Source organism: Tasmannia lanceolata, unplaced genomic scaffold, assembly GCF_043159265.1.
Source record: "Tasmannia lanceolata isolate RefF3 unplaced genomic scaffold, GAP_Taslan_0.1 ptg000003l, whole genome shotgun sequence".
Classification (NCBI taxonomy): Eukaryota; Viridiplantae; Streptophyta; class Magnoliopsida; order Canellales; family Winteraceae; genus Tasmannia; species Tasmannia lanceolata.
Genome location: NW_027518680.1, coordinates 6,255,949 through 6,279,353, shown reverse-complemented (window position 1 = coordinate 6,279,353; position 23,405 = coordinate 6,255,949). Strand labels below are relative to the sequence as shown.

Below are 23,405 nucleotides of genomic sequence, written 5' to 3'. Positions count from 1 at the left end.
TATTCTCCTACTATGGCTTTTCATATCATTCATTGCCCCCTTTTTGGGTTCTGTTTTTTTAAATGAAAAGGAAAATGTCCCCCCATTACTGCATCTAATTGCTATCAGACACAGCTCATTGAGTGAAGGAGAGCTGCAGAAGGTGGTGGTTACTGTTAGAAACCATCAGATACTGATCTACAACAAATAATGCAAATACTCAAACTGGGATAACAGCTGAAAGTTCTGAATTGTTCGGGTAGAATGAGTTACTGAAATAAATGACAAAGAAAACCTATATAAATACACAAAAATTTTGGAGTTGGTATACAATACTAACTCCTGCTATGGCCCCAGTTCCTACACAGTTCTTCTCCAGTTGGCTTCTCATACTAAGCCAGGATTTAATCTCTCCCACATTTTTGAGGCCATTACAAGATTGATACTTAGGAAGTGACAAAAAAAAAAAAACCATTAAATATTAAACAAGACAACACTCTCCCTTTAGACATCAAACCTGTAAGTTCTGCAACAAGTCAAAACACCCAGTCCCCACCTTCACTGGTAGGCCGAGGCAGATCCTCGCCGATGGAGATTCCAACCTTTCGAGCTCCCCATGAAGAGCGGCTTCAACAATAAACCTAGTCGCTGTCTCGAAAGACATTTTGCAGAATGGTGAAGTGCTGGTGTCGGCCATGCCATACCTATTCATCACAAAAAAATTGGGGTGGGGATACCCTATGTCATCGAAGAAGAAGAAGAAGAAGAAAGAAAGAAAGAGAACAAATTTAAAATGCCATACCTGTTCATCGGTCGGTACCCGCCGTCAGCGGTCATGTAATCGGCTATTAGTGTCAGGTGCCGGATATTGACCGATATTCCATAATGATGAAAGACCCCCTTCACCTCATTTATAATGGTTGCTCTTGCGGCTTCAACTCCGAAGGTGTTGAGCATGGCGTGTATATCGTTTGAAGTTATTTTGTTGGTGTCTAGGTCCCCATGCATGTTCCAAAATTCCTTGAAGTCCACTCCAGCTGTCTGAAGGGCTGGAGTGCTGGAATCCTTGGTGCTGTTAATCACTGAGCAACGTTCGATGTTTCCAGATGACTTCACATATACCTTTTTCGCCACCTTCTGAGCAATCTGGATGGTTGTTTTACATGCGGGTCATCTATTAAATTGAGTTTTCACGTGACAGTAAAGTTCATCTCTTTTCTTTTTGAAAGATAATGATGAAGTTGTATTAATCCAGAAATGCAGTAAATAACAGCAGAGTACATTGAAATCAAGTCAAAATATTGAAATATCATTAATTCTCAAAATATTTTAGACCAAGTGTTGCAAAAAAGTTGAGGTACAGGCCCAACCCTAGTGGAGGAAGATTTTGCCAACAGAAAATGAGAAAACTTATGTCTGCAAGACTAATATGATCATTTTTCAGAAGATTAACATAATTTTATACATTTCTTCCAGTAAAAGCATCTTGGATAATTGTTTTCAAAGCATCTTGAGTGCCCTAATTTTGCCAAAGGAAGAAAGAAAAAAAAGTTGCTTTTAAACCAATTTTGGCATTCGTAAAAGTGCGAGGTCAAGAAACTCTCGGCTAAAACAATGCTTTGAAAGTATCTAAAAAGGATAAAAGAATACCTCCGCCAGTAGAATAAGAGGTTCATTCTTAAAACTGAAGTGAACCTCGAAATCCAATCCCTTAGCAACTACCAAGACTGTCCTATCAGTCTCTTTTTTGATACGTTTAGCTCTAGTATTCTTTTTTGTGGCTTGTGATTTAAGTTTCTTTTTGCTTGACTTAGACTTGGACATTTCTTCTTCCAATTTTGATGGACTTTCAGGGGCTTCGTCCTCTGCATCAAATATCTGCTCTTCCCCATCCATCACCTGATCAACACCGTCCAAAGTGTAGTCATCATCAGCTTCAGTTTGATCAATTTCACTTTCAAATCCGGCAGATTGCTCTATTTCAGTTTGTCCATCTTCAAAAACGGAGAACTCCTTTTCGATGCCATCCTCATAATCCATCTCATCAGTGGCCTGCCTTTTTCTTTTTTGAGCATCAGCACCTTGATCCTCAGATATTTCATCAACATCATCCCCGCCACCACCATCATCATTATCTTCCCCTACTTGAGATTTACTAGGTTCATCTTGATCTTTCTCTTTAATGTGTTCCACATTATCTGACAAGTCTTTGATGCCACCAATTTTGAACAGTGTTTTCAGATGGTCATCTATTGTATCCTCCAATTTCCGAAGAAACCTAACTTCAAGGGCTTCAATACAGTCTTCTATTGTGATATTGGAATGTGGAGGATAAAGCTCAGGTGGGTATAACTTCATCTTCAGCTTATAAATTGTAGAAACTTTTTTATTCTGAACAGAGAATGGGACAACACAGACCTCCATACCCTCCACAATATCTGCTACGGTGATTTTCTTCAATTTTGCGGCAAGGCGCTCAGCATCATCCCTGCACCAAACATACATGCCACTGCAAGTTAATATAAGACAAGTGAAATGAAAAAAATGGAAATAGTAATTAACAAAATGGAAATATTATAAGACACCACATAATACAAACCCACTAGGTTGAGACAGAATTTTATGAAGTATAATCGAGTCTAATTCAGAACAAGTGATGACAAGATTTAGTTCAGCACATATATTCAACCCAGGGTTCAGAAGGGTAAAAAATATACAAGACACCATATTGACTGAGATGTTTCCAATCATAGAACAAATGGAGCAATTCCAAACTTGCCTTGTCCTCCCCTTTTGCAAAGGGCAGGTCATAACAGGAGTTCGAATTTTCTCTGAAGCCATCTGCAGAATCTCTTGCAAACGCGGGATTCCAAGAGTCACATTCATTTCTCCTCGCCCAGCAAGATGGAAAGTGTTGAGTCTGAAAATCCCATAGATCATATTAGTTATGAGAAAAAAGACCTCAAAGTGACCGCAAAGGTGTGAAGCCACCAAAAGAAGAAAAAAATCAAATAGGCAATAGAAAGGCGATTGAGAAATAGAATGCACATCAAATAGTTAAACAATGAAATCACTCAGCAAGCTTATACAAAGGTAACACAAAGTCTTCACTGTGGAAGAAATGGGATTATCAATTAACAAGGGAAAAAAAACTGCTTTCACATAAATAAATAAACCATGACCTGTTGTGAAATAACAATATTTTAAAACCATGGTGTAAATAAACCATGACCTGCCAGATATGCTGACAACATAGAACAATCAAACTCTAGGAAACTAGACCACATAATATACATGCATTAAGTAATATATAAATAGAAAACGAATAATTCCAGCTAACAATGGAAAAAGGTAAACAATATTTTAGCGTAATTGTAGTGTTAATGTATCTGACTTGAATGATTATCATGGCAATGCATTAAGGATTAATCTTCCTTCATAGTTTTGTACCCACATGGATGACTCAGCAAGGAAATGATACATTAGAATGATCATCATAATAGCAATCAAATATCACCTGTATCAGCAGAACCTTAGAGATTTATACTCTTCAAATGCAATTTAATAAACTTAGTATCCAAGAAACCAAAATCACAGTAAAAAATCCATAATATTTGCAATCATTTGCAAGAAAAATGAGGTCTAATGTTACACCACATGAATGTGCACATTTAATTTGTGATTTGATGCAATGACATATCATGCTTGGGACAGTTTCACTCGTAAATCTTCTGTTTTCCTAGGTCATGGATCTTTCTTGTGGTCACAGACTGTAATGGTGGGAGAATTTTTCTGAGAAGTGCATGATAGGCAATGGCAATTTTACCCTTTTATATTTAGAGTATGAATTATTTTATTCATTAAACAATAGTGAGGTTGCACTCAAATAAATAAAGAACAATCGAAGAAATGTATATACATTACACGAGAAACACAGACCCAACACATTATCACTAATAATCCTTTGGAGCGTGAATGATAGCACCAACTTATCCAACATAGTTTGTAACCTTTTCCTAGAGCTTTCCTAAACACATGTAAGTTTTTATGAATAGGGTTTGGACTTTGGATAATGCAATCAGAAGAAAAGGGGTCCTCCAAATGGATGCAAAAACTTCTGAAAGGCAAAACATTTAATTGGAATATCCATTTTATGCCCATTTCGACTAAGAGAGGTAGATCTAGTTGTATAGGTGGCTGTATGGACAGATCACATCATCAAGGTCAAACTCGTCTAGTCTCGATCAGAGAAAAAAATCCCAGTTGAATGCTCTAATACTAAGTGGTGCGTCTCGGTCTAGGGTTTTTAAGAGAAGAAAGAACAAAAGTAAAGAGGGAGATTCAAACATAAACACATGCATTTATAATATTTTTTCATAAATTTTATTTAAATTAGAGGCATACATTAATTATTTATATGTGTTCTTTACTTTATCTATATTCTTAAATTATGTAGAATTTGTTACTTGTTTTTATTTTTTATTTGTTACTATATAATTATATATCCTATTATTTCTTTTTTTAGTATATATTACACACTTTTTTGGTGCGATTTCTGTAGAACATTTTCTGTAAGTTCCACACACGTTTCCCACACATTTTACATAAGTTTCCTATGTGTTTCACAGATGCCTTTCACATGTTTCCCATATGTTTCTCACGTGTTTCCTACATGTTTCCCATGCATTTCAAAAGCATTTCCCCAAAAAAATTTCACGCATTTCAACCATCTGCATTCAGATTCTGAATCATCAAGAGGTGAAAATAATCTATTTACATGCAACTAAATAGCTGAAAAAAACAAGCATGTGAACCATAGTCATATGAACTTCAGAATAAATAACAAATATTACGTCATTTGGGTTGAAGGTTCCCCCACAGACTGAGCAGCAAGCACACCAACAGCTTCTCCAGGCTGAGCAAGACTCGAGAGGTACTTCAGCTTCATTAAATTCATGAAATTCTTTTGCTTCCTCAGATGAAGAGAATGTCTTTTCTTCTTTGTGAGGCTACAAAAGAAATCCTTTGCTTCACTTTCAAGTGCATTTGGCAACTCCTTAATATAGGCATCAGATTTAGATAAATGTGCATCCTCAAGTTGACCACTGAGCTTTTCCAAAACAATATTCTGATTCTGAAAATTGTAGAGGATAAATAGATTGTAGAATATTATTTCCACTTTGAAGATAGTTAAAAAAAAGGAGGTTAGGGTTTCTAGTCTTACGGCAGCAAGAATTTTAAATTCAGCAATGAAGCTTGTTTTATGGACATCAACGCCATCTTCCCCATAGCAAAACTGTATAATAGACCCATCTGCATCACGTACTGTATGATCGTAACAGACCTTTAAAGATTCAAGATTTTTTATAAGACATCTTTGCAGGTATCCACTACGAGATGTTTTAATGGCTGTATCAACTAATCTGCAAAAGATAAAAGGAAAAAATAGATTTTCAGTGATGTGACTGCATTAAAAAGAAAAAAAATCTAAAATGTGAAGTTCAAAAGGTGGCTCAGAACCAATGGAAAAACGATTGTCTGATACAACTTGTCAAACATACAAATACAACAAGAGAACAGCATTTTAGACAATACGCAATAAGGTTAATACCAGACAAAATAATTCGGTTCCAACAAACTGATCAAATACACTGATTTACGCCTTATTCTATGATGTTTCTAACACAAATGCAGAGTCACTGATTAAGGCTATGATATTTCTAACAAAAATGCAGAGTGTCACTGATTAAGGTGCTAAAAAAAACCCATGCATAAATATGACAGCCTTTGCTAACTCTTGCATAAGTAACATATGGGTTAATTGTGCTAGAAAACTCAATATTCATAATCCTCCTATATCATCCAGAAAGAAGCAAGTGAAACTCAATATCTAGGCCTTTTAATTGGGGAAGTGATACATCCGCCCTTTTTTATTACTTGGGACACCCAGCAGCCAATGATTGCAGAGGGGCTGATGTACTTCACGTCAGAAGGATTCAATGGGCCTAATTGCCACGTACACTGCTGCTGGATGTCCCAAGTAATCAAAAGGGGCAGATATATCACTTTCCTTTTATTGGGATCATCCTCGGACCCATATTTTAATTTTTAAGTGTCTGTTACAGAAGGGGTGTCAATATCAATTACAGGGGGGAGTATTAGAGTACCTTCGGGGTATCCTTATCAAACTTACTAAATATACAGTAAGTCCGTCTTTACTAAATATAGTGAGTCCGTCATTTGTATTTCACTTATTTGAATCAAAATTACCTTTTCAAAAAAAGAAAAATGATCCTATAGAAAATTCTTTTCAAAAAAGAAAAATGTTTGTAATGATCAATCTAGTTTGACGGTAGTCATCTGTGGGAATGAACCTTCCACAGATGGAGAATGGCCGGAAGAAGAAGAGACCTAAGGTGGAGGAGTTGCACGGACCCCATGGGTCGTGCCAATAGTGGGATTCTCAATGATAGGAGGCTCCATGAAGACAAAGAGAGAAGATGACTCACAACCACAACAATCGGAAAAGGGAGTGTTAACTTACCGACTTCTCCAAAAGCTTAAACTGTTGGAGAAAGGCGTTATTTATCTTTTATACTTTAACACTCCCTCGCATGTGTGGCCCACTTGGCAAACACGTGGCACATGTGGTCCCACTTTGGCCGACCATTGCATGTGGATTTTTGCTATCCGGGAGGTTTGAACTCGAGACCTTTGGCTGTGATACCATGTTACCTTACCAACTTCTCCAAAAGCTTAAGCTGTTGGAGAAAGGCGTTATTTATCTTTTATACTTTAACAGGGAGAATAAGCAAGAAAGGGATCACTAGATGGGGTCGAACATCACGCCGCGGCTCCGAGGAGTACCAAGATGAAAACGAGACATAGAGCGACTAGCCAACAAGATCAGAGCTGCGGACAAGGAGAAAGAATTTCAAGAAGATGATTTAGGTCATCAGGGAAAGAGGAAAAAAGGGAAGTAAACTTAAGTCTTGGAAAGGGGTGTGAGAACTAGGATTTTAAGGGACAAGAGAGGGATTATATGAGGATCCGGGTGAGAGAAGATGGATTAGGGGTGGAAGACGTGGTGGGATGGAGAACGGAGAAGGGAAGAGGTCGCGAGATGGGATGGGGTTTAAGAAGGGAGGATGGAGTTCTGGCGAAAGGCAAAGTGGGCGAGGGTTCAAGCGAGGGGTGGAGAGTGGGGCGGGGAGTTCCGGTGAGGGTAGAGTCGCGGGTGGGGGCTGGCTGAGGAAGATGGGAGTGTTTGTGAGGGTTCCGACGAGGGTCGAGTGAGGTTCGAGTGTCGGGTGGGGGCTGGCTGAGATTAGGGTTAAGGGTTTTGGGGATGAGGAATAAGGCAAGAGAAGATGGTTGTCGGCGGGGAGGATGACATGATTCTTGTTGACGGTGGTGGTGGCTAAGACTCCCCCGGCGGAGATGACTTTTGTGGAAGAGATGTAGGAGGGACTCGAGGTGATGACCGCGTAGAAGGAGGTGGTCGTCGGTGGGAAGAATGACCGGCCGGGTTTTGGTGGTGGTACGAGGTGGAGGGCGCCGGAGATCCGACGGTGTTGTTGAATGGTTGGCTATCGTGCACGGTTAGGGGCGCACAATAGCTATGAAATTTCGAGCGGGATTTTTTAAAATCAAATTCGGAATGTGGTGAAGTCTGTGTGACGTGGCAGGTCACGATCTTGACTTGGTGGGCCCCATAATATAGCACTTTTTGTTGGATTCGATACAATTGAGGCTATTGGGTAATGGTTTTTCTTTTGGGCGAAGGAGAATGCTCCTAGGCAATTCATACTATGTAAATCTGGTGGAACTATTGGTCCCCACTGAAAATTCTCCTGGTATGAATATATTTGTCAATTAAAAAAAAAAAAAGGCAAGAGAAGATGGTGGAGGCGTGGGGAGGAGAAAACCTTAGGCTCTGATACCATGTTAGAAGACAAGATGTGAAGAGAAAAGTGTGAATTGGAGATTAGCTCCCCTTCACTTATGTATTTATAGAGAGGAGAACACAGTACAAAGGCCATCTTGCCCTTAGGCACATATCCACTTCTAACAGTAACTTTGGGGTGTTTAGGCTCTTACATGACCATAGTGTTGAATTGTTTGAGCCCTGGTCTTTTGTTCCTTGGACCCAAGAGGACAAATGTTGCAGTGTCTCTCTTCCCGCCCTTGTGGTTGATTTTGAAGGAAAGGAACCAAAACATCAAGGGATCTAGCATGAACATTGGGTGTAGTCAACACCAGATCTTTCTACCACCATACAGTGGGCAACAGAGTATCCCGGGATTTACAGCTTCAAAGTCTTCCTTGGAGAATTCTTGGGACGAGGTTAGGTACAGTGCCATTCAAATCCCTGCCATATCCTCTCATTATTGGGTTGGGCCCCTCCGCCGTCAAGGTTCATCAAACTTAATGGATCGAGTATGGGGACCACTGGCTCAACTGGCATTGGTGGTCTCCTACACAATGCAGAGTTCAACATAAGGTGATCCTATGCGGGGGAGAATGGGGTGGCTGACTCTAATAAGGCAGAAGTCCTCACTCTGTTGCAGCGCATTTCTAGACGTTTCTCTTCTTAACTCATTGATCATGGAGAGGGATTCTCTCAATGTTATTAGATGGATTAAAGATCGGAAAGGTTATATAGCCTGAAGTTGGTGGATGAAATTGAGGAAATTTTGGTCATGATTCAAGATCATACCACATCTCTCCAGTCTCCAGCATAAATTCACTCTGCCAAACGGCAAGGCAAATGCCTTGGTTCATAGTGGTGTTGGGAGAGTTGGTCTTTTGGAGTTAGACTATCTCCCTCCTTGACGCTGCCTTTGCCTTCTCATTCTTTTCCTAGAACACATTGGTATAGGGCTCTGTTCTTTTGTTCAGTTTGATATATTTCTTTAGGTTAAAAAACCATACGCAAAAAATTAAAGGGGTGGAAATATCATTGCCTATGCGTATATGTCCAAATGAATAAACAATTAATTAACCTCAACAGCATACTTAATAAAGTTAACAGAAGAACACTGGATTTGCTCAAAAAAAGACATTGAGCTTAACTGTCGCACATAAATCACTCAAATGTGTGAAATACAGGAACTTACAAGCATAATATGGACAAGATGACAAATATGAACCACATAAAATAATAGCAAAGTTCATACAAACTCGAGCTCATATCATTAAAAAAAAGATAATGCGTTAGTTGCATGTACATGTAATTCAGTCGAAATAAGAACATAAGAAGATTGGGTGTCCAATAAAACTATTTAATAGCATGAAATGTTCTTTACCCTTCACGTCCGGCCATGCAATGGAAATAATACTCTTGAGGGCGAAGACCAGACAAAAAACGGTCACTAATAAAGCCACCAGCCCGTGATGCACAATCCCAAGGAGGAAAACAGGGCAAAGTTTTCCCGGAGATCATACGAGGAACTCGTTTCCCTTCCAACTCTTGCTGGCCTAATAGGGAAGATATCTGTGTGAAATTAACCTATCAAGGCAAAAAACAAACAATGAACACGGATAAACAATGAAATGATCTGAATACATGATTAATCATTACCCACTTCAATTTATTTTTTTGAATAGTATTTATATATTTCACATTGTAAGTTTTCTAGAGCTTTTAGCCAGCACTTTTATCCACATCCAGGAATGCCGACGAACAAGTACAGAACCAAATAACACTAGAACACAGATGTACAAAACCAACAGAATAAAACAAAAAACCCAACATAATAAAACAATAGATTTAAAATCTACGAACTTACCAAACCACCTTTAGCTCCAGTCGTAGTCATGAGAGAAAGGCAGTTTCTCGGAAAGGGCTTAAATAACCCTCTTGGGAATAATCTATTATTAACCTCAGAAGTTAAATGGTTAAGAGCACTGGACATCATCGTATCCAAGCTTGCAATTGCAGAATCTCCATTACTGCGTACGACTCTTTCGATCTCCATTTGTAAAGTTTTTGGATCTATGAAACCAAACAGATAACATTCAAGCAAGCTATTGCATCTACCTACCACTTTGCATAGAATAAAATCATATGGAATATCTTCCAATTCAAGAATTCAGAAATAAATGATTAAGAGTTAAAGAAAGCCATTACATAGAGTGTTGTTAACAGAAAAAATTAGCAGGCTGATTTTTCAACTAAAAGTCTGTAAAACTTGACTGAACTACATTCAAAATGAAATCAGCCTCACACATAGTTAATATGAAACTACACAAGACTTTAGGGAAGAGAGAGAATGTGCGCCAATATTGACAAAAGTACCAAGCCAAGGGAGAATAAAGAGCCTTTGGTTAAGTATCTTTCTATCCTGCTCCAAAAATATTATCATTTGGAATATAATAAACATTTGCAACCGGAAAAAAGAATCTTTTTTTTTCATAGATAAGTCATTAATTGGAAAAGAAATGCCACAAAGGAAACATGGCCCGCAATAAGCCGACGAAAACAGAAGGAGAGAGCAAAAACAAAATAACAAAATTTACAACTCTGACACACGGTGTCAAACTATTGCTTCTAGAAAATGATAAGGTAAGTTTGGAAAAGAATACTAAAATTAATTCAGAAGCACATGGTGTCAAACTCTGACACATGGTATCACTACAGCACCATGCCAGACTGACGAAAAGAATACTAATATTAATTCATGAGCAAAGGAAACCAAGCAACCAGTAAATGATAAGGTACATTTGGATGTACACATATTACAATTTGGATGCAATTTTCACCTTAGATTGCAGTTACAAATATGTTGCACCACAGCAAATCCAAAATGTACCCAAATTTCAATTTGCATGCACATCAAAATGCATCTTAATCTAATGCATTCCTCTAATCAAAGAGATCCACACTTTACAAATCAAGAGTAAAAGCTAGAAATGAAGTGCGAGCAATGTATTGCAAACGATGATAAATGACAGCATTTGTCCTATTCAGAGATGTATACCATAAATAAAAATCACATCACAAAGGAGGGAAACAAAATAATTTCCTCATTCTCATGTAGAGAGGAGCCTCCAAATGGCAGTGCTTTTGTCATGAAAACCCTTTCTATTATAGCAATTCTAACTACATAACAAGATTAGATAAGTGGGCATAGATATTAAGAATTTGCGCACACATTATAGAAGATTAAAATCAAAACCTACCTATGCCACCATCCTTGGCACCAACAAACTTAGAATGGACACGTTCGCCAATTTTTTCAGCATCTCCTAGTTTCATTGTCCTTTCTCGGTCTAACTCTTGAACAATTAGAAGATCATCCACCCCGCACGTAAACCCATGCATCTGAAATCATAGACAATATCTTAAGGTAGCAAAAACACTCGAGCTAACAGAGTATTTACATAATAAGACCAAAATCAAACCATCCAAAAAAAAAAAAAAAGGACCAAAATCAATTGAGCAACCAACCTGCAAAAACACTGTAAATAAGCGACTAAATACAGAAAGCAAAATGCCGGCAGTATCTGAACCATAGAGCTCCTGAACTGTATGAACCAAACCATACTTGCGAAACTGATCCTTGTCGATCACCCCATGCACCAACTCATTCTTCTGAATTAACAACTTGATTTCACCGTTATTAATTCCAAAATATTCCTTTGGGATCTTTCCAGTCTTTTTAACAGTAAAGGGGGGCCGACCTCTAGTAATATGGTTTAGAATTGTGGTTATGACCTAAGAAAGAAAAGCAAATTGAAAATGATGAATCAACAAATATGTCTCCCACTTACAGAGAACCAAACTTAGCAGTTGTCAAAACAAACCATTTACAGCACCATTATCACAATATATTACATTGCAGGGTGACTAAAACTTAGAGATATTTATCCTTCCTGATTAATCCATAGATATTATGTGTTTGACTTTAGATCTGACTTCACAAGTAGACTACAGACAAATAAGTTACTAAAAATTGTATCTAATGTCACCTGTTTCCCTGTCCACAATGGTCTTGGTTTCCAAATAGCAGGGAGAAGTGGTTTTATCTCATCCTCAGAGCTTATTGTGCTAACTGTTTTACCAAATTTACCAATGAAAGAACGTGGAGCAGCCACAGTCACACCAGAACTGTAAAGAAGCTGATGGTATTCATCCTGGGTTAAAAATGTGTCCTTCTTCGTCAGAAGTACGGCACTTATAATATGGTCCTGAAGAATAAAAAGCAATAAAGGTAAATGCTGGGGACTGATGGAACCAAGGTTTTAAACTTCGGTTTAGGTTTCGGCTGAAATTCGGTAAAAAAAAAAATCATTACTGTGCCAAAATTTCGGAAAAAAGTAAATTTCTGAAAAAAAAATACATTTTCCCACAAATTTCGGCCAAAATTTGGGATTCTGGCCGAAATTTCGGTTTCATGTGATTTTGGTTTCGGTCCCAACCGAAATTTCGGTAATTCGGCCGAAATTTAAAACCATGGATGGAGCCAACAATTGTGACACCAAATAATGGAACCAGAAGGCCATTTGATGATTGGTGTTAACTTACTAACCTGAATCAAGCCCCTGATGGGATCACCACTTGTTGGAACTATATATTGCTTATTTGCATTTGCAATATTCACGGCTTCAGCACGTGCAATCTCATCTTGTGGGAAATGAACATTCATTTCATCACCATCAAAATCAGCATTGTAAGTGCTGCAGAAAAGGACAACTTAAAGTTTAGCCAGACATACAAAAGCATGTGTACACTGCTTGTTAGCTATGTCACAAATATCTCCAATATTTGCAAATTATAGCGATTTTATCGTGATATTTTGATAAAAAGACAAAATCCTGAAATAATTCCGAGAATTTTAAAAAATATATAGCAATATTTTCATTTACCATCGTGATATTGTTACAATATTTTTTATTTTATATTATTTGCTGAATTTATATATTTTAATATATTTTTAAATAATTTTATTTTTATCGTTCTTTCTCAATATAAACCTGGAAAAAAAAAATCTATCACGAGATTTTTCCTTGCCGAGAAATTCCCGAGAAAGATATTTGTGACTTAACTTGTTAGGAAATACAATTTAGAAAAAAAAAAACCTGCAATTTGCGTAGTGCATGCGAAGCGTTTTTTCGCCTTTTAAAACACGAACTACATGTGCCATCATGCTTGGCTTGTGAAGTGTGGGCTGCAAAAAACAAATCAAGACCAATATCTAATCAACATTCAATAATCAAAACATGAAAGCATCATAATTAAAATAAGCAGTATAATGGACAGGAATTCTGCCAAGAAATAATAAACGACAAACATAAAAATAGCACTTTACCAAGTCATAAGTGTATTCGGGTCATTTAACTGATTTCTTTCTGTGGTAATAAAAATAATTCATTATACTTCAATTTTAAATTAACTTCAGAAAAACAAGACTTTAGAAAGTAAGCAGCTATTAAAACAATTCATGACATATATGTGATATCCGTTATAAAACGTCTTACCCCTTCTCTTTTCTAAATGGAAGGTTCAACATAAAAAAACAAAAGTCACAGGAAAGGAGTCAAATGACCATAACAGAGAATATTAAAATGTGTCTCAAGTATAGTTGGTCAATTCATATAGAAACCTCAGTAGCCACATCTAGATTTAGTTCACAGAGAAAACTAATTTACATTAAGCTCAAGATGAGAAAATGACAAGATGATACATTCTACTGCTCTCATGGAAACATATTGTAAACCTTTTTCCTTTTAAATCAACAATAAATAATGGACAGGGTAAATACATAACCCTCCAAGGACAAGCTTCATCTCACTCAAGGCATTACATCAATTAGGGAAAAGAGAGATCAGTTAAATAGAGAAATAAACAAAAATCATACTCACACAGTCTGCTTGTTTTGAAAATCAATCAAGTTAGTTTCAGGGGAAAATGGGAAAAAAAGAGACAAATCACACGAAAACATTGAGAAGAAATACAATAGAGAATTCACAATGGCATGTGTTACCCCTTTCAACGATAACTTACCTGACGATTAACGAGCACAATGTCTCCGTCTTGCAAGTGGCGGTAGACAACCTTCCCTTCAAACTCAGATTCCAGACTCTTCCCAGGATGTGTAACAACTCCCCTTGTTGACGGTAACTTCCTTGAAATTGAAATACGCATACTTCTGCTGGATGGCAATTTAATAGTTGACGATTTGTCCGCATAATGAGTAGCTCCTGGGTGGATCTCAGCACCATTAATGATAGCAAGCCTCATCTTGTTAATATTCCAAGGGGTTACTCTCTGCAAAATCACAACTTGATCACGGCATGTGTGAAATATCATTGAGTAAGTGTGCACATAGGTATGTATATAAATTGTTGTGTTTATTGGTATAGGGCATGGATATCCAACCCGTAAGGAAGCAAGCTGGATTGCACATGTTCATTTATATGTTTGTTCAATGACATGCATGTAAGCGTGCACATAGGCATGGTTTTAAATTTCGTCGGATTTCGGACCGAACAGAAATTTCGCAAAAATCCGAAATTTTGAGAAATTCAATTTATTTTTTTTAAATAGTATTTTTTCGAAATTATGGCCGAAATTACCGAAATTATTAAAAAAAAAATTTTACCGGATTTCGGCCAAAATTTCGATAGAAACCGAAACCAAAATTTAAATCCATGCACATAGGTACGCATATAAATATCTCCAGATGAGTATACAGCACCACATGGTGACATTTATAAAAGATATAATTTGTCTATGTGCTAATGAAATCAAAGAAGCCATTGCACATGTTGATGTGAGGCAAACATGCAAAACTCACCTCTGGATATGTTAGCCTCAGTGCAAAATAAGGAGGAATCCCAATTTCATTGACTGCTAAATATGGATCCGGAGATATGACAGACCGACATGCAAAATTAACCCTTTTTCCCATCATTTTCTGTCGGAAGATACCTTCCTTCTTCTCCAGTAATTGACAGATTCCAGTGGCAACTTTATCCTTTTGACCTAACATCAGATGCACAAAATATGAGTTAGAAGCAAAATCTCCAACTATTAATGGAAACCAAGAGCTATATGATCTAAATCAATGAGAGAAACTTAAGTTCAAAATAAATAATTCATGGTAATATCAAAAAATTAAAGAAAACCAACAGAAAGACGAGAGAGAATGACTCACCCATGGCCTTCTTGCTATCAAACAACACATTTACAGCTTGTTGAAGAGCCATCCACCTAGGAACAATCTTTGAGTGTTGAGAGTCATTCCCACATGCATTCCCTAGATAAATATTGGATTGTAGCACTTTACTTAAAAGAACACTCTGCGGATGATCCACAGCCTAAAAAAGACATCCCAAAGAATGTAAATTTTTTTGTTAGCAAAGCACTTACAAATGCACTGAAAGAAGAACTGAGACACATAATAAACACTGGTGGCCAAGGAAAATCATATCCCATGATTATAATTGTTTGCAAATATCTCAATATTTGATTAAAGGAACACGAAAGCCATATCATATAACAAAAAAATGAAACAGCCAAGGTCGACAATAACCTTGGTTGCTAGGATACAGAAGGTAGCAACTTCTCGAAGTAACATGAATATGAAATCACAAATGAAATACTATGAGGTGCATAATACCTCATACTTCTGTTATATCATCAGATATAAAACGATCATAACATAGAGGAAGTGTGTTATGACTCGTGAGTACCACTAGAGAGTGTCCAATTTAAATGCTTAAGGCTGAAAGTGCATGTACCATGGGCACCAGAAGAAAATACTCGGCACACATAAGAATTAAAGAATAGTTAAAAAGAATCAAAACATACAAAGGTGTAATATACTTTATATGACACATTAAGAATGACTATGTAAAAAAGAAAGTAAAGAAAGGATGCATAATGACTCCGTCACCTTCAACAAAAATGGCATGCTGGAAGATAGAGAGAGAACCTCGCATTCTTCCTTTAAATATGTGTATATTTCTTTCTTTCCGGATTACCCATATGGTGTCCAAGAGGACCAACCTCCAAAAAGTCCTTCCTCCTATTGTTCATGGGGCAAAACTCGAACCTTCAAAAAGGCCACCAAAATGGCAAGGGAACACCCATGCGATGCCAAACCTTGTGAGAAAATGACACAGGGCACAATGGTCTACGATGATGATTTTTCGATTCCTTAAGTGGCCGACTATCAAAACCATACCCAGCAGAATTGTCCACAAAAAAACTTATACTCTAGGCGGAGCAAGGATCCTCCGGACCTTGTTAATCGGCGAGCATGGAAAAGCTGGGATAAAAAGATTGGACAGAGAAGATGCCATTCAAAGCGCATATCCATACCCTCTTATCCTCCCCCAGCCCGCTTGACAAAATTGATTCCAGGTTTTCCATCAACTCCGCCACCCCATTAGTGTCTCAATAAAAAAAAACTCGCTCAAAAGGATATCTTCCAACTAATCTTGTCATCAATTTGTTCATAACAATCTTGGGCGCTAGCCTCCAAATTATTTACCACTGAGAATAAATCAGGATACGTATCCATCAATGGCCATTGAGGATACCAAAAATGTTTCCAAGACTAAACTTTGCTCCGTGGTAAGCTTAAAGCGAAGACCTCTTTGGAAAGAGACTAGCACTTTCATAACGGCTCTGCACTTCATGGTTCCAATATTCCTGCCGTTATTGCATGGATACTATTTTTCGAACCTGACACCATACTTACCATCAAATGATCTTAGCTCATAGATGAGATTGCTCCCACCCAAGCCATTTTCCAAGGAGAGCATTGTTTACAACCTTCAACTTGTGAATTCCTAATCCCCGATCCGTCGGAGTCGACAAGCATCCTTCAATTTTACAAGATGGAATCTCCTCATGTCTGTGGAGTCAGACCAAATGAAATTCCTCTGAAGCTACTCGATGCAATCAATAACCCCGAAGAACATCTAAAAAGGGACCATATAATATACAGGTAGTTTTTTTTTTTTTTTGAACTGGTATAATATACACGTAGATTAGCCAGAACTGCCTTTATTAAGGACATTCTTCCCATAGAGATAAGATTCCTTTTCCATGAGGACAAGCGTTGTCCCACTTTCTCGATTAACATGTCTCATTGCCATTTCTTAGTTCTATCGCAACAGAAAGGAAGACCAAGGTAATAACAAGCGAAGTGGTCCGTCGAGCACCCAAGCATCTCCATGAATCTATCGCCTATCTTCATCAGAGATACCTAATACGATCAGCATAATCTTCAAAAAAATGGCTTTATGCATCTTTAACATGCATCTCTGGATGGTAGATATGAGGCTAGAAAGAGATTTGAGAATGAAGATGAAATAAATCACTACGATATGTTGAAAAAATTGACCAACAGATACAGGGCCCATTTTTTTAACACAAACAAAACTCCTTAGACCTCCTAAATATAAAGGGCACAAACGATCCAATTACAATCTTAAGATTCATATGACATCGCAACTTCTGGAAACAGGCTCATAAACTTTATTTTCCGAAACAAATCTCCAATAAAACAAGCAACTCTCTTATTCTTATAGCCAAGAAAGCTTTCTTATACAAATCAATAAATAAATCATGAGTATGCCGCTAAGAGTTCAACACTGAAGTCAAGAGTCAAGCATGAAGGGAAAAATGATCCACTACCAAATATAATGAAACAAAGATCGAAAGAATCAATAGTGGTATAAAAAACAAATAAACCAGAAAAGAAGTGTGCATAATTAGGGACAAAAGTTCACTCACTGTACGACTCCCCCCCCCCTTGGAGGGAGGACGGAACTTGCTCGGAGGAACAAGAAGAGCTTCCATGAAAAAAATAGTGAAACTCCTGTTATTCCCAGTCAGGCGTAAACTCTCCTGCTGAATGTCAAAAACAAACATGCAGAGCTCGGCCTCATTTTCCCATAAACGCCCCAGAAGTTCTTTCACCTGCGGTCAAAGTGTTTTCCAACAACACGTCATATGCATCCCATCTTACAAGGTTAAACAATCAATAAAGGCGTCACTAGAAACATGTCTATAGCATGGTTTTAAATTCCGTCCGAAATGTTGGATTTCGGTTGGGACCGAAACCTAGATTTTGGGATTTCGTCAAATTCAATTTATTTTTTCAAAAATCAAATATTTTTTCGAAATTTTGGCTATCCATGGTCTATAGCACCATATAACAACTGAAAAAGGCAGGCATTACAGTGAGCAAAGGGTGATAAGAGTGCTCAGTTTGATGTTAGCAAACCTTGGATGGTAAGAGGTGTCCCGAGAAAAACTTCTTCTGCTTTAAGAACTCGAGAGGCAAACGCCCTCCTCCATTTTTTGGTGCTTTCTTTGCACCTGCCGGCATTTCATCAGCCTCAGCACCAGATAATTCAGTATCAGCTGGGCCCACATTGTTTCCTTCTGAAAACATATCTTCAGAAATCTGTTCTTCCACACCATTAAAGGATCCTTCTTCAGCTCCATCACTTAATGAATGATCCAACTTAGTCCCTCTTAAGACATTGTCTCTAATAGATTTGTCTGACATAGCGCCCTGCGAACATTAGTCCCACAAACTGTTACAAAGCATAGATAGTTTTATGCAGCTCAACTATCAGCGAAATGCAATAAATTATAGCCCAATCATGACAAATTGTAGTTCAGTAATGAAACAATACCATGTTCAGCTTACATTAAAACAGATATTATATTGTTATGCATTCGCCAATAAAATATAGAATGAGGTAATGTACAAATATGTTGAAAAAAAAACAAAAGGTGAGGGAACATTTCAGTTAGGTTAAGTTCAATTCATAACAGGAATCTCAGGAAAAAGCAATAACTTTATTAAACATAAAGGTTGGAAACGACCCAATGAGCTGAGTCCTACAGATATAGCTAGTACTCCCCATCAATTGATTAGCTACCAATCCCAATCGACAAATCACCTGACATGGCTATCAAACACAATAGATCAGTGTCCTCAATGAATGTTTAGCCACCCAGAAAATGAAAACAACACCAAGAATCTACTCCTGTGACTGCTAAATCATGAACGAAACAGAATACAAAAAGACATCAACCAACAACAAGCCAACATTGCCCATGCCCCCATGGCATGAAGAGGGTTACTGGCAATGTATATGAGAGGAAGGGGGAAAAAAAGCAATTCCATAACTTGGTAATGAGTCTGTTAAAGAACTCCAGAAATTTACTCCCCAAGCATTAGTAGTTGTGTGCTAAACTTTTAGGATCCCAACAAAAAAAAAACGAAGCAACAACAACAACAACAAAAAAAACAAACAAACGTGGAAGTAGAGAATAAGCCCCATAAAAAAACAAGCAAACAAACAATTTTGTATTAACACTTACACCATAATAATGAAAAATGGTTGTTAATAATATAGGCACATAAAAAATCTTGAAAAAACAAAATCAATCAAGCCCAAATCTGAATCAAGGCAATATCATCATGATGGCTGGGTTGAAGTTTAAATAAAATTGCCAACACAAGTTACAAAATCATCTATTGGGATGCTTTAACTCTTGCTCTGATAATCCATATCATAAGTAGCGGCTGGCATAATGGACCAGATGATGAACAACATTGTCCAAGCACAACATCAAACTATGTGGTATCTAATATGTGTACCCAAATACAGGTAAAGGTATCCACTATGGAAAGGATCAGGCATCTTGATCCTTTGAACCGCAAAGATTGGAACACAGCGAAGGCAAGGATCTGATAACATTTGAGGATACAAGGATATGTGTCTGTTACTGAATTTGAGTTTTTACAATATCCTGGTTCAGCTGACAAAAAGAATTGAAAGGGTCCAAAGAAATTTACATTGGGAAGGGAAAGAGGAGTGGAAGAAGCTCAAGCCACTTGTTAATTGGAAGACTGCTTGTAAAGATAAAGAGAACGAGGTCCTGGCAAAGGAAATATCAATGAGGAACAAGACTTTGCTAGGGAAATGCCACAGAAGATTTGGTACTGAAAAAGAAGTTTTATCAGGAAAATTAATAGCGCGGAAGCATGGGGCCGATAGAGTGGCATGGGACACCAAAAGAATTGGTCAAAGTCATGGCTTGGGAGCACAGAGATCTAAATTTTTTTGAGTCTATAATCTGCTAATACTTTTGATTACTAATAAATAACAGTTTTGCATATAGTAGGGCAAACTTTTAGTGATTTTTTATTTTATTTTTTATCATTTTATTTTTATGTTTAATTTGAATTTTCGAAAATCCCTGAGGCTTACACCTCGCATCTCAAGAGGAAAAACAGCTCGTCTTACATCTTTGCCTCAGATACGCTAGCTAGGTGTGGTGTAAAACGATATTCTATTGTTATTGGGCAACCTTTGTCCGATGACATGTTGTAATGTTTCTTATTTCTTAATAAAGCATTTACCACTTCGAAAGAGGAAGAGGTTGAAATTAGATAATGATGAAATATCCTTGTACTAACCTATAGTCAACAAAAGCAGACTTACTAGTAAAGAAAAATAAAAAAGAAATACGGTGTAGTTAAAAAAGCAAAGAAAACTAAAAAAGAAATATGGTGTGATTAAAAAGGCAAACGTATTGTAATAAATAGAAATGAAGCTGAAGATAAAAGTCTAAAGATTTATGAACGCCTGATTATATACCTATGATGCGTCCCCATTTTCAGTTAAATGAAGATGAAATAAATGCGATCAAGCTCCCTGACAAAATTTATTATACAAAAAAGCACCACCAGTCCATCTTATAGCGCATAAAGAATCTGAAACAGTAGATTTCTACCTAAATAGTTAATATATAGACACTAGTCCTTGAAGAATCAATATAGAGCCACATGATATAGGGGATTCAATAACAGAGGAACTATTTAGAAAAGTATCAGAATGCTGATGAATGATGACGAATAAAACATAATTGTCAACTTTTTACTTTGCAGAACTTAATAGAAAATGGTATTTATGGATCCAACTTCATATTGAGCGTGCAAGATATGAAAATGCCGTGAAAACTAGTAGATCCAACCCAAAGAGAAGAACATACCATGTAGAGCCAACCAAAAGTAGGACTGGTGATATTCGGATTTTTTGCCCCACAGTTCCCACATTTTTTAGGCTTGTCTTTCATAAACTTACTCAAGACAGCCTTTGCCTTAACATATTGAGCAGAGGTCCACTTGTACTGTTCCAAAGGTTTGGAGGTGGAACAGGACTTGATATGAGCAGATGTACCTTTCCCGCCATTTTCCTCCAACTGTGAGTCTAAATTCTCAGCCCCAACAATGTCACCCTTTCTTATGAGGTCAAGTTGGGCAATGTACCTTTGAACCTTAAAAAATAAAAAAACCAATATCAATGGAGTAATGAACAACTGAAAGAAGAAAACCAAGATCTGGCCCCATTTATTAAATGAAAACCAAAGAAAATAAATGCAACCAAAGTGCAAGTTGTGCAAATACAAAAAAAAAACAAATTTTACCTTTCCTCTCTCTAGCCTAAAATGATGACAAAAAAAGCAGGCTTGCTGTATAAGACCGTGAAGAACCCTAAACAGCAAGGGATTGTACACTGGCAATATAAGGTCAATATGACCACAGTGACCTGGGCAATGAAAAGAACGTTGGCCGCAAGATTTACAGCTGCACGAGGAACAAAATTTCTCTCAAGTATGAAGTACCTTATGAAATTATGAGATTCTAATAAATCAGATATCAGATAAAAACTTAGAACCGCAGCGTGTTCGATAGTTACAATGAATAGTACATGTTGATAAGTTCTCATCATTTAAAATCCAACTTGCAATCCAAATTACAGTGAATAGTACATGTTGATAACTTCTCATCATTTGAGCTTTTATTGCAAGCCAGCATCAATTGCTTTACCATTAATGCATGGGCTGCAATTCTAGTCTGTCATACTCATTACTTACTTGAAAACTACTTGTAAGCAATTAGAGTTACAAGACCCTATTACCTTCTTTAAGTGAATTGTATTTTTACATGATTTTTTGTCCACTATGGTTCTAGTTAAATTAGTTACATCATGAATCCATCATCACTGAAAAGAAAACAAAAGGCTAAATCATGAATCTAGGCTTCAGCTTATAAAATCAAGATTTTAGCATGTAAAATCCAGAATTTTATTACAACCCTGAATTATAAAATTCATGTATTCGAACTGTGCAAATCTGTATGCAAGATGAAAATGGATACTGTTTCGTGAAACTTACGGTGAACTATCATCTAACGGGCCCAATGCAGGATCATACAATCCATCTGGCACGGGTCTTTCTAATTGATCGTAGAAAACTGGGTGGGTGATCTTTTTGAAACTGTAGTTCCTAACCTCTTCATCTGTTAAGAAACTGAAAAAAACTGTCTCTACAGTCTCCGTTGCCCCCTGTAGCAGAACACAAAGTTAGAAGTGTATCCAAATAGCCAATAAAAACTCTCGGCAAATTAAAAGTTGTGAAAAAACCAACGAAATTTTAAGATATAAGAAATTAAGAGCAGAACGGAATGCTTGAAAAGACGAGCAGAAGCAAATTAAACATAAAGATCGCATAAGTGTTCAAGAAAATTCAAATCCAATTAGCGGTAAAAGTAACAGACTTACTGAAAATTAAGAGCTAGGATCGTTAGAACTTTAAATAAAATGAAATTGCATTGTTGAACAGAGAGGGCGATGTAGAGAAATACCTCGGCGGTTTGCGGTTGAGACATGTTTCGTAGTGTTGCTGAAAATCGAGTGCTAGGGTTCCAAGAGAAAAGAGAGACGTGGAGAACCCTGAATGGTTCTAGGGTTTTAGTGTCGTCTCATCTATTATAAAATAACAACCAGAAAGCAAAAAATTCAAAACAAATTCGAGAAAAAAAGCTAATAAAATCTAAAGAGGGATACAGAGAGAGAGAGAGAGAGAGAGAGAGAGAGGAGCTCACCTGTAATAAAAAAAGGGGTATAATACGCGATGGGAGAGAGATTACCGGTAGAGCAGCTTCGAGAAACAGAGTCGTATGTTACTCGCAGAGAGAGAGAGAGAGAGGAGAGTCGGTTTAGGGTTTTGGAAAGAGAAGTTTTATTACGGTGTGTGTGGCCGTATGCTCCATTATTTTTCAAAAAGTACTGTACTTTAGAGGTTTTCATAGGATGATCCTAACCCTCCAATAGGTTTCCTATTTACGTTGAAGCCCAATAAATGAATGGTTTGGATCGTCGTGGGCCCATAAAGTATTTTGGGAAATATACGGGACTATATGCTAGGGCTGCACACGGTTCGGTTTAGGGAGGTTTTTTGAACCGAACCGAGCCCATCGATTTGGAGAAAATCCAAACCATAATCGAACCGATGGGGGTATAACCAAACCAAACTGAACTGATTTTGACCGGTTTGGTTTGGTTCGGTTCACGGTTTCTCCGGTTTTTGGTTCAGCTTTAAT

At 37.3% G+C, this 23,405-nt stretch overlaps 1 protein-coding gene across 2 annotated transcripts; it reads right to left on the bottom strand.

Annotated features, from left to right (window-relative positions):
* Positions 1 to 187: 187 nt before the first annotated feature.
* Positions 188 to 23,067, bottom strand: NRPA1 (nuclear RNA polymerase A1). Of its 2 annotated transcripts, none has more exons than XM_077358422.1 (23): positions 22,908 to 23,067; positions 22,668 to 22,788; positions 22,199 to 22,368; positions 21,449 to 21,608; positions 21,014 to 21,298; positions 18,225 to 18,518; positions 17,732 to 17,917; positions 15,141 to 15,303; positions 14,781 to 14,968; positions 13,988 to 14,251; positions 13,063 to 13,151; positions 12,513 to 12,660; positions 11,953 to 12,171; positions 11,432 to 11,698; positions 11,164 to 11,305; positions 9,771 to 9,976; positions 9,288 to 9,490; positions 5,204 to 5,402; positions 4,833 to 5,113; positions 2,759 to 2,899; positions 1,630 to 2,467; positions 782 to 1,125; positions 188 to 683 (listed from the first exon to the last, which is right to left on the bottom strand). In XM_077358422.1, the coding sequence occupies exons 2-23, from the start codon at positions 22,689 to 22,691 to the stop codon at positions 491 to 493; spliced, it is 5,004 nt and encodes a 1,667-aa protein (XP_077214537.1). In that variant the 5' UTR covers positions 22,692 to 22,788; positions 22,908 to 23,067; the 3' UTR covers positions 188 to 490. The 2 variants fall into 2 exon arrangements, with proteins under 2 accessions (XP_077214537.1, XP_077214542.1); XM_077358427.1 differs by having other exon boundaries at positions 22,668 to 22,755; positions 22,908 to 23,064.
* Between the last annotated feature and the right edge of the window lie 338 nt (positions 23,068 to 23,405).

Bases quoted from the DNA above. Each gene is read 5' to 3' on its own strand.
- NRPA1 (XM_077358422.1), bottom strand. From the start codon at position 22,691: ATGTCTCAACCGCAAACCGCCGAG. The intron at 13,152-13,987 runs GTAAGTTATCGT...TGTTTTTTGCAG, and splicing joins TTGTGCTCGTTAATCGTCAG to CCCACACTTCACAAGCCAAG. The intron at 9,977-11,163 runs GTAGGTTTTGAT...TTGGTTTCATAG, and splicing joins TGCCAAGGATGGTGGCATAG to ATCCAAAAACTTTACAAATG.